The sequence below is a fragment of the Arvicanthis niloticus genome, chromosome 30 (genome assembly GCF_011762505.2).
Source record: "Arvicanthis niloticus isolate mArvNil1 chromosome 30, mArvNil1.pat.X, whole genome shotgun sequence".
NCBI classification, from domain to species: domain Eukaryota; kingdom Metazoa; phylum Chordata; class Mammalia; order Rodentia; family Muridae; genus Arvicanthis; species Arvicanthis niloticus.
Window position 1 is genome coordinate 3694214 of NC_133438.1, and position 18294 is coordinate 3712507.

The 18294-nt window shown below is 42.5% G+C and overlaps 1 protein-coding gene across 2 annotated transcripts in view; it reads right to left on the reverse strand.

Annotated features, from left to right (window-relative positions):
• Positions 1-5084: 5084 nt before the first annotated feature.
• LOC143440783 (ubiquitin carboxyl-terminal hydrolase 29) overlaps positions 5085-18294 on the reverse strand; it is a 219763-nt gene continuing 206553 nt past the window's right edge. For both annotated transcript variants that reach the window (XM_076927560.1, XM_076927561.1), the window contains exons 5-6: positions 11252-11473; positions 5085-10346 (exon numbers count right to left, since the gene is read on the reverse strand). In XM_076927560.1, coding sequence (XP_076783675.1) covers positions 7705-10317 — 2613 coding nt within the window. In that variant the 5' untranslated portion in view covers positions 10318-10346; positions 11252-11473 and the 3' untranslated portion in view covers positions 5085-7704. The remainder of the gene's footprint in view (positions 10347-11251; positions 11474-18294) is intronic.

Genomic DNA, 18294 nt, shown 5'->3' on the forward strand with positions numbered 1-18294 from the left:
GCCCCATTCCCACTGCTAGGCTTCCCATAAGAACACCAAGCTACACAACCATAACATATATGCCGAGGGCCTGAGTCAGACCCGTGTAGGCTCCATGATTGTTGGTTCAATCTTAGTCAGCCCAGGCTGTTGATTCTGTGGGTTTTCTTGTGGTGAAGCGGCATCTTTCTACAGACGGGGACTTTGCTGTTACAGGGGAGAGTGACCTTGGAGGACTTCACTGTGAGCTTCACCCCAGAGGAGTGGCAGGGGCTGAACGTTGAGCAGAGAAACCTGTATAAGGATGTGATATTGGAGAACTACAGCAACCTGGCCTCTATGGGTGGCAGGGCTGACTGCCTGAAGTCTGAAACACACAACCACCTTCTCAAGGGTGAGCAGATTGGCTTCTGGGCCACTTTTCCCTGTTGGGGTATCCTATGTAAGCCAGGATTAGGATGAAGCAGGAGAGGAATGGGGTGCCAGGTTTTGCTGTTGTTTTATTGTTTTCCGTGTGTGTGTGTGTGTGTGTGTGTGTGTGTGTGTGTGTATTTGCACGCGTGCGTGCATGCCTGCCTGTCTGCCTGCCTGACGTGTATATCCGTGTGTGTGACTATGGGTTTATTTGAATCATGGTATGCCAGGTGGAGGTCAGAGGACAACCTTGGAAGTCAAGGCTCATTCTACCCTTCTGCCTTACTTAAAACTGTGTCTCTTGTTCACTACTGAGTACAGCAGATTAAAGATAATTTTTCTAAAAATTAGTGTGTGTGTGTGTGTGTGCGCGCGCGTGTGTGTGTGTATGTCATGTATATTCTGGTGCATGTGAAAGCTATAAGAGGGGCATCAGATCCCCTGGATCTGAGCTCGTAGGCAGTTGTGGGCAACTGAAGTGGGTGCTTGGAACCAATCTGGGATCCTCTGAAGACCAGCGAGTGTTATTATCTGCTGAGCCATCTCTCTAGTCTTAATTTGTTTTATTTTCATGTTCATGTGAGTACAGAAAAGGGCATTTGCTTAGCTTCTGTCAAAAAATTTCTTGATTAGTACTAGTGGCAGTTGTCCCTGGTAGCCCGCCTGCTTGGTGGCACATAGCTGATCAGCCATTCCCTCACTGAGGCTAGACCAATCTGGTTCAGCATCAGAAAACCCATACTAAAGAGAAACCCTATAAATGTAAAGCTTGTGGAAAAGCCTTCTTCTGGGTGTCATCTTGCAGTAATCATAAGAGAATCCACAAGGAGGAGAAAGCCTACGAGTGCAATGTATGTGGCAAGTTCTTCAAATGGAACTCAACCTTTAGCCAACATAAAAACACTCAGAAGGAGCAGAAGCCATACTGATGCAAAGACTGTGCGAAGTCTTTCATTTGCAAGTCTGCTCTTGTGAAACACTAGAGAACACTCACAGGAGAGGAACCTTACAAATGTGGGCTGTGTGAGAAGGCTTTTGCCCAGAAAGCAAATGCCATCACTCATGAGAGAATCCATGCTGGCATGAAGGCTTACAAGTGTCACCTCTGTGACAGGGCTTTTGTCCAGAAGAAAAAAACCTTACTCAACATGAAAAAATCCATACTGGGGAAAAATGCTATGACTGTAATAGATGTGGGAAAGTGAAGTCAAACCTCCATGTGCATCAGAAGAGAGAGTCTCTGAGTGTAACAAATGTGGGAACTCCTTCAGCAGGAAAGAACACCTTGATTTTTGTCTTTTTGTATGTGTATATATGTGTGCCATGTGTGTGCAGTTACCTGTAGAAGCCAGGAGATGACATCAGGTCCCAGTAAGTTACAAGTGGTTGTGAGCTGCCTAAATTGGGTGGTATGAATTGACTTTGTTCCTCTGGGAGAGCAGCAAGGGCTTCTAAATGCTAAGCTATCTCTTCAGCCTCCTGTTTTGCTATTTTTTTAAAAAAAATATATTTATGTATTTTATGTGTGTGTGCGCACGTGTGTGTGTGTGTGTGTTTGTGTTTTGCCTGCATGTATGTCTGTGTCACATGTGTATCTGGTACACATGGAAGCCAGCAGAAGGTATCAGATCTCCGTCTGTGGATGGCCATGTGGATGCTGGGAATTGAACCCAGGTCCACTGGAAGAGCATACAATGCTATTACCTCTTATGCCATCTCTTCAGCCTCTGGTTTGATGTTTTTGAAATGGAATCTTATATTATCCAGTCTGGATTTGAACTTCTGAGCTCAGGTGATCCTCTTGCCTCAGCCTCCTTAGTATCTGGGGCTTCGGATACATGACACCATGCCTGCCACTCAGCAAATATTTGTACAGTGCCTTTTGACAAATATGACTGAAGAGATACCAATAAACCAAATGTGTCCAAAGCCTTTATGAAGTTTTTGTTTGTTTTCATGGAGTTTTAGTCTAGTGACTAATGACCAGTGATAGCCATTTCTTTGATAGTTCACATCAGAAAATGTAACATTATATTGCTTAACAATATGTTAAGCAGGTTGGTTGTATATTTTATTGAGAATTTGTTCCTGCTATTAAATTTAAAAAGTTGGAATTCCAAGTTGATACTGTAAGTAACACCGTGTGTGTGTGTGTGTGTGTGTGTGTGTGTGTAACACAATACTGGAGATGGAACTTGGAACCTTACATATGGGATTCACTTACCCTAATACCAAGGTACATCCTCAAACCAACCCACTAGAAGTCTTAAACATTGTGAAAAGAAGCTAGGAGTGATGACACATGCCTGTAATCTCAGAACTTGAGAGCTGGAGACAGGAGCATCAGGAGTTCGAGACCAGCTTACAGTGAGATGGCTCAGAGGGTAAATGTACTTGCTGTGGGAGCCAGCAACTTGAATTTGATTCCTGAGATCCACATGTAGGAGAGAACTGACTCCCACAAGTTGTCCTCTAACCTCCACATATGGACTGGTATACACACACACACACACACACACACACACCTTTTAAAAGGTGTGAGAGCGCTAAGCAGATGACTCCATGGTTCAGACCATTACCCTCTTCCAGAGGACCTGGGCTTGATCCCTAGTATCCATGATGAGTGGTTTGAATCCCAGGTCGAAGTGATCTGATGTTCTCTTCTAGCCTTGAAAGCACCTACACACATGAGGAATATACGAAGACACACTGACATAAGTAGAAGTCCTTGTTTTTATTTAAATGGTTGGAAAGAAGGGAATGGGTGAGCATCTTTTTCTGCCTTTTAAGTCTCTGCACCTCCCCACCTTGCTTGATTTTTCGAGAGATAATAGTTTGTCTCAACTGGTGAAGTAAGAAAAGCAATCTATAATGGTAGCTCCAACCAATTAGTTTCCAGATTTTGTTTTTCTGTTTTGTTTGGTTTTGTTTTTTTTTTTAATTTTATTTATTTTATGTATATGGTTACCCTGTCACTGTCTTCAGACACACCAGAAGAGAACATCAGATCCCATTACAGATGGTTGTGGGCCACCTTGTCGTTGCTGGAAATTGAACTCAGGACCTCTGGAACAGCAACCAGTGCTCTTAACCTCTGAGCCATCTCTCCAGTGCCTGGTTTTGGTTTTTTAATCTAATCTGTTGCAGGATTTTGGCCACTTCTGATTTGCCAAGTCTCCTATAAATGGATCTTCCTGGCAAAGCCAAGGTCACACGGGACTCTGGAAGGTAAGGTAGCCAGAAGATAACATCTCGAAATAGTCCTTTGTAGGAATGATGGTAGAGAGGAGAGTTTCATGTTAACCTGCGTTAGCCTAGAATCTGCCTCCCGAAAACTGAGATTATGGGTATGAGCTGCAACATCTGACTAAGCTACTCCACATGCCATTCGGCCAAGTTTAGGTGTTTAGTAGACTAAGGAAGGAAGGGTAAAGTGCTTATAACCAAATATGAGGGCCTAGGATATATTTCCATATATGTAACTGATCCATAGAAAAAGTTGGGTATAGCAGTGTGTTTCCTGTGATTCACCAACTGGGGAAAGGGAGACAAGAAGATCTTGTAGTTTGCTGGTCAACCAGTCTAGCTGATTCAAGTCATTCTAGGTTTGATGAGAGACCTTGTCTCTGAAGAGTTAAGGTGGGTAGAGAGGGGTGAAGATACCCAACATCAAGTTCTGGTCTATATATACATATATCACATACATATATACATACACATAAGTGTTTAGACATAACAGTGTTCAAGAAGTTCTTAATGTCAATTTCAAGTACAGTAGTTGGCTCTAAGTTTATTAAAATCATGGTTAATTTATGAGTTATATTGTATAGATTGACTTTGCTTAAATATACATACATATAAACAAGTATGTGTGTGTATGTTTGTGTGTGTGTGTGTATATATATATATATACACATACATACATATATCCCTGTCTGTCCTAGTACTCTGCAGACCAGACTGGCCTTGGACTCAGAGACCCACCTGCCTCTGCCCACTGAATGTTGGGATTAGGGGTGTGTGCTACTACTACACCTAGCCTGTTTTTATTTTGAATTACATTTTTATTTATGGAGGGTAGCACATGGAGATCAGAAGGCAGGACTACTTGTGGGAATCAGTTCTCTGCTTTCCTTTGGGATGGAACTCAGATTCTTAGCTTTGGTAGAAAACACCTTGACCCGCTGAGCCATCCCCCCTCACCCCTCACCCCATTTTTTTGAGGTGGAGTCTATATTCCTGACTGGCCTCAAACTCACTATAAAACCTTGAACTCTGTACCACCACCACCACCCCCCATCTCCTAAATGCTGTGATTATAGGTTTATGTCACCATTACACCTGGCTTATGTGGTGAGGATAGAACCCAGAACATCCTCTATGTTACGTAAGCGCTCTACCAAAGGAGTTATGTCCTCAGCTCCCTGACACTTAGAAAAATCTTTTAAATGCTAAAAAGGAATTATTATGTTTTAATTGTAAGCATGTTCTAGAGCAGTGATTCTCAACATTTCTTAGTGATACAACCCTTTAATACAGTTCCTCGTGTTGTGGTGACCCCCAACCATAAAATTATTTCTGTTGCTACTTCATAAGTAATTTTGCCCCTGTTATGTATTGTAATGCAAATATTTGATGTGTTGTGGAGTACGCTTAAACACAACATAAATCCAATGACTCCAACACCAGATCAATGCAGATGAAAACATTTATTGTAATTAAGCCACTACTGATCAATCACAGCCAAACAACAGACTCGGAAGCTGAACTGCGACCAGGAGAGAAATTGTACAACATATTCATTTAAAGGACAAGACCACAAACTGAGGGGCACAAGGTAGGTTGTAGCATTACTCTACCATACTTTGACACAAGGGGTTGAGCAAGGGAGTTTTCACCAAACAGGTTAGGAGTAGGTTCCTGGACCTGGGAATATGAGCTTAGTATGTATGACCCTGCCTGCAAGATGGAGTTGTTCTTGAGCTGTTTGGACTCAGACAACTGTTTCCTTATAATAGAAGCTACTATAAGGCTATGAACATATGATACCCCTTTGAAGGTAAAGTTAAGCAATGTTTTCAATACATGTAGGTGTTTTTTTCTGCATACTACAAAGCCAGAAGAGGTCATTTGATCCTCTGGAACTGAAGTTACAGATGGTGTGAACCCACGTGGATACTGGGAATTGAACCTGGGGCCTCTGAAAGAGTAGAAGGCAATCTTAACCGTTTTTCCAGGCTCATAGAGGAATTGGGAAAATAACACTTGTACGATTGTTTGCACACAGGCGCATGCACATGTGAAGACCAGAAGACACCTAGTGCTTTCTTCTCTCTCTTTCCATCTTTAAATACAGTGTCACTGAGCCATACTCTTACCATTGTGGCTGCTGGTTGGCTAGGGAGCTCTGGAATCTGCCTTTGCTGTCCAGTGCTACAGTCACAGGCATAGATGGCCATGACCAGCTTAAGTGGGGGCTAGAGATTTGAACTCAAGTCCCCATGCTTGTGCATGACTCTTATCTATTGAACTATCTCCCTAGACCCTTGGAAGTGGCTCTGTACTATTTTTTTCATGTTTGAAACACTATTAAATGTGGTGTTGGTGTCTCAGATCCGGCTACACACTGACAGTAACACCAGCCTATTGTTGCCTTCCCCTCACAGCCCTGAATCAGGGGGAAACATGATAAAGCACTACTTTTTAACTGCTTTATAACATGAGGCTTCTTTAGAAATTAAGGGGAACCTTGCTTTGTCTTATGGGTTGAAAGTTCTCTCTTTAGAACCCCACCATGCTGTTAGTAATACTATTTTCTAATGAAGCTTTCACCTGCAGGACAATGTAGCCCTTGTCCTCTACCTTGAACCACCCCATTTTCTCATGTCAATCCTGACTTAAATCTTAACAAGTATATTTGGCACTTTAAAGTGCTTTAAAATTTTCATTGTGTTAAGCTTGGTGGTGCAGACCTTCAATACCAGCACCCCACAGGCAGTAAAAATCTCTTAAGTTTAGGGGTAGCCTGATCTATATAGTTCCAAGCCAGTCAGAACTACATAGTGAGATCTCAAAAAATTAAATTTTAAGGACTGGAGAGATGGCTCAGCAGTTAAGAGCACTGGCTGTTCTTCCAGAAGTACTGAGCTCAATTCCCAACAGCCTCATGGTGGCTCATAACCATCTTTAATAAGATCTGGTGCTATCTTCTGGTGTGTAGGCCTATAAGAAGGCAGAATACTATATACACAGTAAATGAGTAAACCTTTAGAAAATTAGATTTTATCCATTCATTTATTATGGGTGCTCATGTGATAGATGTCAGATAGATGTCAGAGGCCAACTCACTGGACTTGGGTCATGGGGATTGATGGCAGGTGTTTTCACCCAGAGTCCTTAGAGTGCTTTTCAACTTGCAAATACTATCTATTTAATTTCCTGCGTAACTTTAATGTACCCTGTAATTCTGAGAAGCACAAAACCAAGTGGTGGGCAGCTATATAATCTCATCGATGAATCACAAACACATATGGAAAACAATGGTTTTAATAAATTGACCAAAGAACAGTGTATATGAATTTAGGAGGAAAAACCCAACGAGGAGCCTCTGGATGACATGAGCGATTTTTATATACACTAAAATTTAATAGGACACTCCACACACTAAATAAATGTTTCTCAAACTTTTAAGTAACTACTAATGTTGTTTCTGACATTGAACCTCAGCATTTGAACTTATATTTGGTTCCTTGCTGTGTTGTACTGGTTCAGAACAACATTTAAAAAGCATCATGCTTTGCTCATATGGATAGCACACACACTAAAATTAGAATGAAAGCCAAGAGATGGCTTAGTGTTTAAAAGTGGAAACTGTCCTTGCAGAAGACCTAAGTTCAGTTCTCAGAACCCAAGTCAGGCAGCTTACTATCACTTGTGATTCCTGTTCCAGGCTATCTTATGTCTCCAGTCTCCAAGGACCCATGCACTCACACCTAACATAGGTATTGGGAAATCAAGCTTGGGTCCTCTATAAGAGCAGTTGGCACTCTCAACTACTGCATCATCTCTCCAGATCTCCTATTATGTGAACAAATGGTAGTCTCAAAATGACGAGTTTTATTAATATCTGTGAATAAATTAAAACCACCACAAAACAGGAAAAGCACCATTTAGCCTTGAAGGAAAGAATGGTGCATGGCCTGCATCAGCAAGGCCTGTGTTTCTGTTGAAATATATCCATTCGTTGTTTTGTTTTTTCTTTGCCGAGTTTTCATCTTGAGCTATGTGACTCTTCTTCGTTATGGGCAGGATTTAGAATTCTTCCAGGATGTATGTAAGGCCGTTAAGCAGTGTTGAGAAGTAATCAATGTCCCTCTTTTCATCTTTAGATGTGCTAAGGACTCTGCACTCTGATGCCTTCTTCAACAGTTCCTCAAAAATCTCATTATGCATGTAAAAGAAAATGTATCCGCTGTTTAGCCTGTTCTCCTGGATGGAGGGATCTGAACTCTCGAACACTTGGACATCACTGTAAAGGAGCCAGGCTTGCCTTTGAAAGTCATACACATCACTTACGTAATGGCCTGAATTTGGGGAGCTCCCAAAATGGCTGACAACACTGACGAGCCTGTAATTCTGAAGATCATCTCCCATCTCCACATCTTTTGAATCATCAGAACCCAGTGCAAAGGAATGTGGGTCATCTTCCTCCAATTCTGAAGACCTACTCAGGTCCTTCTCTGGGTCTTCTGGAGAACTAACACTTGCAAGTGATGTCGGTAGAAACGGACCCTTGATTCGGCTCCCGTGACTCTGGTAGAGTTTTGACAACTCAGTGCGACCATCTGACTTTCCATATATGTTAATTTTCTCATAGTTCTTAAATTCTGGATTCTCTGGAACTTCTTGAAGACCCATCTCTGAAAGACCTGGATCTTGGATGCTCATAGGCTCACAGAGCATAGGAAGGAAGCTGTATCCTTCAGCCATCATTGAGTCAGATGCTGGTGATGTCTTTTGTCTGAGTAACCTGTTTTCTGTCTTCACTAGTTCTGGCTCTAGCATAGAACTACTTGCCAGGCTGCTCTGCTGCTCTTCATCGTCCTCACTTGCATCATCATCCTCATACATTATCTGGAAGCTTTGTATTTCAGCATCCACACTGGATCCAACCTGGAGAATCATGGGGTCACAGGATTCTGAAGTCATCTTCTTAGATAGCATTGACTGGCTGAAGATGTCGGGTATCATACCCTGAGAGACACTTGGAGGTGTATTGATCAAGGGAAATGGTAGCTTCCTGTTTTCATGGCAATGGGAAGATATATTTAAATACTTAGAAATCTCAACTGGCTGCTCACTCTTCACCGGCAACAAGTCAGTGGTAACTTGGTAGCGTTTCAGATGAACAATGAGGACCCTGGGGAGTCTCCTCAGTGTGTACTTGAGAACAGAATTCTTGTTCTTGCACTTATCACAATTATGCTCAATTTTTTCCGGTGTAAAGAAAAGATCAAAAGACTTCTGAATTGATAGAGGGTGTGCTTTTGTCCCGTGGTGCAGGTCAATGGAGAGGTAGTTACTCACTTCGGTTTTCAGAGTAGCCTCACCACAGCCTTCACAGATGATGGAGCTGTGCAGCTCAAATTCAAAATTGGCACCAACGGGACAAACAAACCTTTTGGTGGCAGTCCCAGCACACATGTTTCTCCTCTCACTAGCCCACATGGCATTCACTTTTTCCATGTTCAGTTTCAGCTGGTCCAAACACAGACTTAAAAACTCATGGGCATCGTTCTGTTCATTGCCCGAGAATGTGTCTGCGACGGTGGAGATGGACTTCTTCACACTGGTGAGTAACTCTCCCTTGATCTCTATGTCCCGAATGTCTTTCAAGACAAGAAGCTGGCTTAAGGGCATGATAAGGTCATCATAGGAAACTTTCTCCCAAGGGATACCTTGAGTGAGTAAGTCCTTTGCGAAGGTTGGAATCCCGAAGACAGATTGTAAAATGGAATTCATGTAGCAAGTATTTCCCAAATTGGGGAAGCCTTCACGTTTTAGTTGATTTAGGTAAGGATCAGAAAGAGATTGGACTCCGTTATGTGTTATGATCTCCAGGCCAAATATTGATACATCTCTGTCATCAGAGCATGTCGCGATTGGAAGAATAGTGCCATCTAGGTGAGACTTGCCATAGGATTTGGAACTGAAAGCAGGTTCAAGTTTCCAGTTGTTGCGCTTCTCTTGTTCTCTCAAAGTCACAGGTTTCTCTGCCTTGCCTCCTTTGTTCCTGGAATAATATCGCCTGGATTTCTTCTTTTGTTCAGGAGTATTTTCTTTGGGAACGTCCTTGCTCGGTTCTGCACTGGATGTTGATGGTTCTGTCTTCCTCTTTCTGCCTTGTTTTTCTCCTCTCTTTTTGTCAGCATGACTGCCTGTGATGTTTGACATACAGAGCGGTATCTTCCGGGAGAGTAGTGTCCCACTTTCTGAAGTGATATTCAGGGATCCACAGGCTGCCTCCTGGTGCTCACTGCAAAATGAATCACTGCTTTCGAGAGCATCCTGACTAGTCTCAGGCTCCATGGGTTGCTCAGATTCATATGGAGCAGAATCCAGGACTGACTTCAGACGTTCAACATCTTCAGAGGATAGCTTGTCAATGAGTAAGGATGTGTCATCTCTCAGAGTTAAGTCCACATGATACAGTCCCAGCTCACCACTGACCGCCACACCTGTGACGTTATCACCCAGTGGAAAAACCCTTCTCCTTTCTTCCAACTTGAAAGAAACCACCAGATTAACTTTCTGCTTTCTTTCTACTATCTCGATGACGGCTTCTTTCCACTGAGATGCCCTGGTATGCTTGCTCCTGTTTGTGCTGCGGATCTGGACCAAACCGTGGATCTTTAGGTGAGCCATTCTCTCTTCACAAATAAAACACGTGCAATCTAAAAACAAAACACAAAAGCACAACACACTCAGGCAATGTAACTCAAAATGTATCTATTGTAATGTCCTGGGGGGTTGGTTAAACTCTTAACTGACCACAGTCAGCCTTTAGTCTTCTCTTTATGCCTCAAGTAAAACACCATGGGGGGAAAAACATACTATGGAAAAAAAATTAACATTTAAATTTTTGTTTGTTGATTACAATTCATAATAATTGGAGCTATTTATATCCTTTTACTAAAAATCAATTATGTGTATGTGTGTGCATTTGTGCACCTGTGTGCAGTACCCTCAGAATCCAGGAGAGAGCATCAGCTCCCCTAGAACTAGAATTACAGGCAGTTATTAAGTACCCAGTGTGAGGGGCTAGAAATGTGCTCTTCACCATTGAACCATCCTCCTAGCCTTAAAGCCTGTTTTGAAGATGTTTGTGCCCATTCACTGGAAAACAGAGTTAGTTTTTTCTCCCCTGTTGCAATATTTAATTGTGACAGTTCTGTTTGTCAACTTGCCACAACCTATGATCACCTGGAAATAGAGTCTTGATGCATTTTTGTCTAGATCAGGCTGGTGGGGGGTGGGTGGAGGGGGGAGATTGTCTTATTTAATTACTGTGAAAAGACCCAGCTTGAAAGGATGTGTCACTACTCCCTGGTCTGGAGTACCAAACTACTTTAAGAGTAGAGACAGATGGCTGAGCATCAAGCTGGTATGCCTGCATTCATCCTCTATGTGTTAGCTGTGGCTGTCACATGACCAACTGTTTCAAGTTCTCTACACCATGGCTTCTCCAAAGTGATGGATTGTGGGACTGTGGACTAAAGCAGACCTTTCTCTCCCTAAGTTTGTTTGCTTGTCAGTCAGCATGCTTTATCATAACAATAGAAATGATAACACCAAGTACCAGAAGTAAAATGAAGTAAATGCTGTGCGGTTGGGCTCCGGTGCCTCTGCTCGTCACTGGTGAGGCAGAGACAATGGGAGTTCTGGTCAACCTCTAGTCTCTCACGCAAATGAGACAGTTACGACAGGAGGCTGAGTCGTCGTCAGGTCAGGTACGAGGTGAGTCGTCGTCGTCGTTAGTGCTGGCCTTTCTGAGTGCAGATTCCAGATGCAGAGCCAAGTCCTGCAGTGGTTACAATGGTAATAATCAAGGAGTGAAGATAAAGCTCCCAGTTAAGGCACACACATGCAAAAGGGCCCACATTCATTCAATCTCTAGGATCACACACACACACACTCACACACACTCACACACTCATGAGCTTTGTGTCTATATCACTATAATTCCACTTGAGATGCTAAACCAAGAGACAGGCGAATGTGAGGCAAGAGTTGGGTATTCGATAAGATGGGGATGCAGGGTTGGGTGAGAGAAGATATCAGAGAAAGAGAAAGGAAAGAGGGAAGGGAATCAGTCTGTCAAAAGGGCTTGCTGCCAAGCCTGACAACCTGAGTTTGATCCCTTGTACCCACAGATGGAATGAGAGACCAACTCCTGTAGACCGTTCTCTCCCCTACACACTCATGCTATAATGTGTAAGATCTAAGCATATACAAATTAATTAATTAATTTAAAAAAAAAAAAAACTCCAAAGTAAGTCACCTGGAATCCTAGCCCTTGAGAGGTAGTCGAGCCCATCTCTGTGAGTTTGAGGCCAGCCTGGTCACAGCAAGTTCCAGGACAGCCGGGGTACATAGAAATCCTCCTGCCTCTGCCTCCCAAGTGCACGGCTATGACCAGTTGCAAAAACAGACTCTTAACATTAGCATAGTGTACAAATGAAAGGACCAGAACATCTCTGCTTTGGCTCGAGGGTTGCAATTAATCAAACCTTTAAATGGAGAGAAGGCGTACCAGTTCCCTCCAATGGATGCCCAAAGCACCACCCTCCACAGCTGGGATTAAAAAAAAGAAACACGTGCTACCACTACATCCAGTCCCTGCTAAAATATTATCACCACTGCATGGCTGAGATATTCCAAAGAGACACTTGAGTTCCTTCATTTTGTTTTTCAGAGTATTGAGACAAGAGACACCAAGAAATAGGACTTTCCCAAAAAATCTTTTTTTCCTCCTGCCAGGCATAGAACTATGTAGACCAGGTAGGCTGACTTCAAACTCAGAGATCTGCCTGCCTCTGCACCAAGTGTGCTGGGATTAAAGGGGCCTGAGACAAAGCTCAGTCTCCTATAAGAACTTAAAGAGAGCTATATACAATGAATCCACAAAACAAAAACAAACAAACAAACTCTACAGTGGACATGATCAAATACAGAATAATTGGGACTAAAAGGAAGTATACTTCTTAGAAGACTCGGCCTGACATCTTCCCTTCTGACACATAAAAGGCAAAATGGGCTTCTCGAAGGAGATGCCATTCCATGCCCTTGGAACTCTCAAAGATGCTTAGATGTTCTTTTTTGCTTTTGTTTGTTTTTCGAGACAGGGTTTTTCTGTTGTAGTTCTGGCTGTCCTGAAACTCACTCTATAGACCAGGCTGGCCTCTGTGATAAGCTTCTTCTATTCTAATATAATACACATGTGTGTGTATGTATATACATATATAATACAAATACATATTATTATATATCATACACATAATATATACACAATATATACATATGCATAATATATACATATTATACACACACACACACACACACACGTTTTTCAAGACAAGGTTTATCTGTGCAGCTCTCGCTGTCCTAGAACTCACTTTACCTTGAGGCTGGTGTCAAACTCAGATCTGCCTGTCTGAGTGTTGGAATTAAAGGCATGAGCCTTTTTCTCTCAGTCCTATCTTACTAGCTCTTTTCTTTGTCTTATTGAGGCAGAGTCTTGGTATGTATCCCTGGCTAGGCAAGAACTCACCAGACTGACTGACCCTGACCATGAACTGGAGGCAATCCTCCTATTTCTGCCATCTTAGTGCTGGGATTTCAGGCAACTATTAGAATACCAAAGCCTTCAGTGTCTTATTAACTTCAGCTTTCTTTTTCCTCCTTTTGTTATGAACTGCAGGCTGACTCTCAAACCTAAGGACAGATACTCCCATCCAAGCTCAGGAGGCATTTAGAACCCCAAACAGACATGAACAGCCAAGAACTTGCCCACAACACATTATTTATTTATTTATTTATTTATTTATTTATTTATTTATTTATTTAGGTTTTTCAAGACAGGGTTTCTCTGTGTAGCCCTGGCTGTCCTGGAACTCACTCTATAGACCAGGCTGGCCTCGAACTCAGAAATCCGCCTGCCTCTGCCTCCCAAGTGCTGGGATTAAAGGCGTGCGCCACCACCGCCCGGCCCACAACACATTATAAGTAGGACTCTAAGACAGAAAAAAAAGTGAATAGTAAATACATCTCCTTTTTCTTCAGTTCAGGACACTGTTCATGGGATGGTGCCACCCACACTTAAGATAGATGTGGTACCTGTGCTAGATCACCATGGGCTTACTCTGAGGCTAATTTATCTAAGCAGTTCCTCATGAATGCCAGACTTGTCTCCCAGTTGATCCTTACGTTTTCCTTCCCTTTGTGCCCATATGTTCATAGACACCTAACAACACAAAATGCATTCAGTCTAGTTTCAAAAGTGTTTGTAGCCTTTAACAGTTCCAACACTGTCTAAAAGTTCAAGCTAGCAAGATGGCTCAACAGGTAAAGGTACTTGCCATCAAATCTGAGGACCTGAGGGCCACCCCTGGGACTCCTGTGATACAGGGAGACAACCAACTCCTGAAAGTTGTCCTCTGATTGCAACAGCCATGTGCTTTGGACACACACACACACACACACACACACACACACTAAATAAATGTAAGAAGTCCAAAGTCCATGTCAGACACAGAGACTCAAGGTGGTCTGAAACTTAATTGACAGCTCTTGTTAAAAGTTACTTTTTTCTGTGCTGGAGAGATGGCTCTGTGGTTGACAGCACTGGCTGCTTTTTTCAGAAGACCTGGGTTCAGTTCCATCCCCCATACAGAAGCTCACAACTGTCTGTAACACCTGTTCCAGAGGACCCAACACCCTCATATATATATATATATGCAGGCAAATCATGACTGTACATAAACCTTTAAAATATAAATGAAAAGTTACATTTTCCTGTCTGCTGTGGTAGTGTATGCCTTTAATGCCAGTACTCAGATAGAGGCAGGGGGATCTGAGTTGAAGCCAGCCTAGGCTACACAGAGAAACCTGGTATTCAAAAACCAAAGTTACGTGTTTATAATGTACAATAAACATTCCAAATTATAAAGTGAAGGGCAAACACAGAATCCTGAGGACAAAAACGCCTATACACATACGCAAAAACTTAATCAAATTAAAATAAATTTCAAAATCAAGTGAAAAACTCTATCTGGACCTAGCAGTACATGACGCAGGCCTGTAATCAAGGAAGGTGAGGCAGGAAGGAGCCAAAATTCAAAGCCAGGTGGGTGTGAGAGAGATGCATGTGGAATCTGTTAGGTTCAAGGCCAGCATGGTCTCCATTGTGGGTGGGGAAGGATTCAGTTTTCTTTAAGGACTGGCCACTGGAAGTTTGACCATGCTCAGTGAGTGTAAGAACAACACAAATTGGACTTGTCTTGTTGGTTTTGTTTGTTTGTTTGCTTGTTTTCTTCTTTTCTTTCTTTGGAGGTGGTCACATGTTGGGGTAGGGTGGACCTGAGAATGCGTTACAGGACAGCCACACCTACATAGAGAACTCCTGTTTAAAAAAGAATAAAAGAAAAAATCAAACCCTCAAGCCAGGTGTGGTGGCGCATGCTTTTAATTCCAGCACTCAGGTGGCAGAGGCAGGAGGATCTCTATGAGTTCAAGGCTGAGTGCTAGCCTGTGCTAGCCTGATCTACAGATGGAATTCCAGGACAGCCAGGGTTGTTACATAGAGAAGCCCAGCCTTGTCTCAAAAAGCGAAAGAAAGAAAGAAAGAAAGAAAGAAAGAAAGAAAGAAAGAAAGAAAGAAAGGAAGGAAGGAAGGAAGGAAGGAAGGAAGGAAGGAAAGAAAGAAGTAGGTAGGAAGGAAGGACTCCTAGGCTTAGCATGGTGGCTCATGTCCTTAATGTTGGTACTGCAGAGGCAGATGCACACAGATATTTATAAACAAGTCCAGGCCAGCTAGTGAAAGCCAGTTTCAAAAACAAACACCTCAGGTGCTTTGGGTTCAGTCAGCAGAGTGCTTCTTTACCATGCACAAAGCCCTTGGTTTGATCTTCAGCACCTCATAAATGGGCCTTAATAGTACACACCTGTCATTTCAGTTCCTAACAAGTGGAGGCAGGAAGAACAGAGTTTTAAATTAAGGTTATCCTCTCCTCCATAGCCAGGAGTTTCAAGTTGGAGTACAAACACAGAACCCTGATCATGCCTCCAAAACATTCAGAATACAATTCTAATGACTCAGAACTGACCAAGTCAAATTGCTTCAAATTCAGAAGCTTCCAAAACAGCAGAAAGAACAATGATCAGATGGAACACACAGATGGAATGGGAGGTGACAGCCAGCCATTCCTGTCAAGAGCAACAACATCCAGCATATATAAAGACCTTAAGAACAACCAACCAACAACAAAACCCAAAACAGAACAGAGTATCCAATCACTGAGTAGACAAATGCATTTAACAGTTACAAACAGAAACACAAGTTACTATTAAATACATAAAAGGGGTTTAACCTCTATAGTCAATAGGAAAATACCAATCAGAAGCACAGAGGTAGCTGGTGATACAGTCTGGAACCCTTTAATCTCAGCGCTCCAGAAGCAAAAGCAGGATCTCTGAGTGAGGCCAGCCTGGTCTACAGAGCAAGTTCAGTACAGCCAGAGCTACACAGAGAAATCCTGTCTCAGAAACCAAAAACCAAACCAAATACACACACACATATAAAATGGAAACAACAGCTACAAAACCCAATAGGTAAATAGATAAAATAAGATAAAAATGAAAATAATCTTAACTAAATAACATGTAATAAATATTACAAAGAAAACTTCAAAACAGAGCTACAGTGTGACCCTGCTATACCTCCTGGATGCTTATCTGAAGGAATCAATGTCAGGGAACATAAGGCCTGATCACCTATGACTTTTTTGTTTGTTTGTTTTTCGAGACAGGGTTTCTCTGTGTAGAAACACAGAGAACTCACTGTCCTGGAACTCACTCTGTAGACCAGGCTGGCCTTGATTTCAGAAATCCACCTGCCTCTTCCTCCCAAGTGCTGGGATTAAAGGCGTGCACCACCACTGCCCGGCACACCTATGATTTTCACAGAACTACAGAAAACTACTGACTTGTAGAGTCAGTCTAGATGCCCACCTACAGGTGAACAGATAACTAAAACAGCTGTAGATATAAATGAATATGAATGTCTGTGGACGCAACAGAGTTTGATCCAGCCAAAAAGAAGAACAAAATTATATTAGCAGGAAAATTTGGAACCGAAATCATTTTAAGCAAATCCAGCCAGATTCCAAATGACAAGTATTTCATATTCTCTTTCATAGATAGACTTCACATTTTTAAAAGGTGCTTTGAAGTAGAAGAAAGACCCCCAAGGGAGAGGGAAGACCTTATTGGGAGAGCAGATACAGATAAAAGTTTGTTTGTTTGTTTAAAGATTTTATTTTATTTATTATGAGTACACTGTTGCTATCTTCAGACACACCAGAAGAGGGCATCGGATCGCATTACAGATGGTTGTGAGCCACCATTTATGTGGTTGCTGGGAACTGAAGTCAGGACCTCTGTAACAAGTCAGTGGTCTTAACTCCAGCCCCAGGTTTGTTTTTTTAAAGAGCACATGAAAATGGGGGGGGGGGGGGGAGTAGTGGGAAGGATGGGGAGGGACGGGAGGAGAGGGAAGGAGAGGAGGAGAGGGAAACAGGGTTGGAGTTGACTGAACTATGTTATATACAGACGTATGAGATTCTCAAAACAATAAAAATGATAAATGGTAAAAATGATCAAAGTTCATTACAAGCCTCTATAAAATGTTATAATGAACCCTATTGCTTTTTACAAATATATACTAAAAACAAAACAAAACAACAACAAAAAACCCACGTTGTTTGAGACAGGATTTCATATAGCCCAGCATAACCTTAGATTCACTATGTAGCTAAGGATAACCCCAAACTCCCGCTCTTCTTGACCCACCACCTTTGGGGTACCAGGGTTGCAGAATGTTCCATCATGCTCAGTTTGTGCGGTGCTGGGAACCAAGTCAAGGGCTTAAAGCTTAGAGCATGCTGGGTCAGAAGTCTCCAAAGGAGCGAACTACAGGGCAGCCTCCCTCAACTTTTAATTTTGCTTGACCATTTCTTTTTGTTGGTTTGTTTTTCGAGACACAAATTTTTCTTTGTAACTGCCCTGGCTGTTCTGGAACTCACTGTGCAGTCCAGACTGACCTCAAACTCAGAGATCCCCCTGACGTTGTACCCCCACCCCCGGGTGCGGGGATTGATTGCCACCGCTGAACAGCTTTCACCGAGAATTTGCTCTCACTAGGCCTTCTGATACCCTGTATGTACCTTTAGTGACGCAACATGAGTCAAACAACGGTTTCCTCCTACACCGGAATATCACAGCTGTAGAGGGCTGCTGCCGGTCCTGCTGCAGGCTGGTAACAAAAGGGTCAAGCCCAAAATGTAGTTTTAACGTAAATGGTCCTAAGAAAAGCCACACCCACTTCTTGACGTCATCCTCTCCTAGGAAAGAGGAGGGGAGCAAGTGGTGGCACACGCCTTTAATCCCAGCACTTGGGAGGCAAAGGCAGGCGGAGTTCTATGAGTTCAAGGCCTATTTGTTATAGAGAGAGTTTCAGGACAGCCAGGACCACACAGAGATATCCTTTCTCCAAAAACCAAAGCAAAACAAAACCAAAAAAAAGAGTCTAGAGAGAAGGCTCCCTGTTTAAGAGCATTTGTTGCT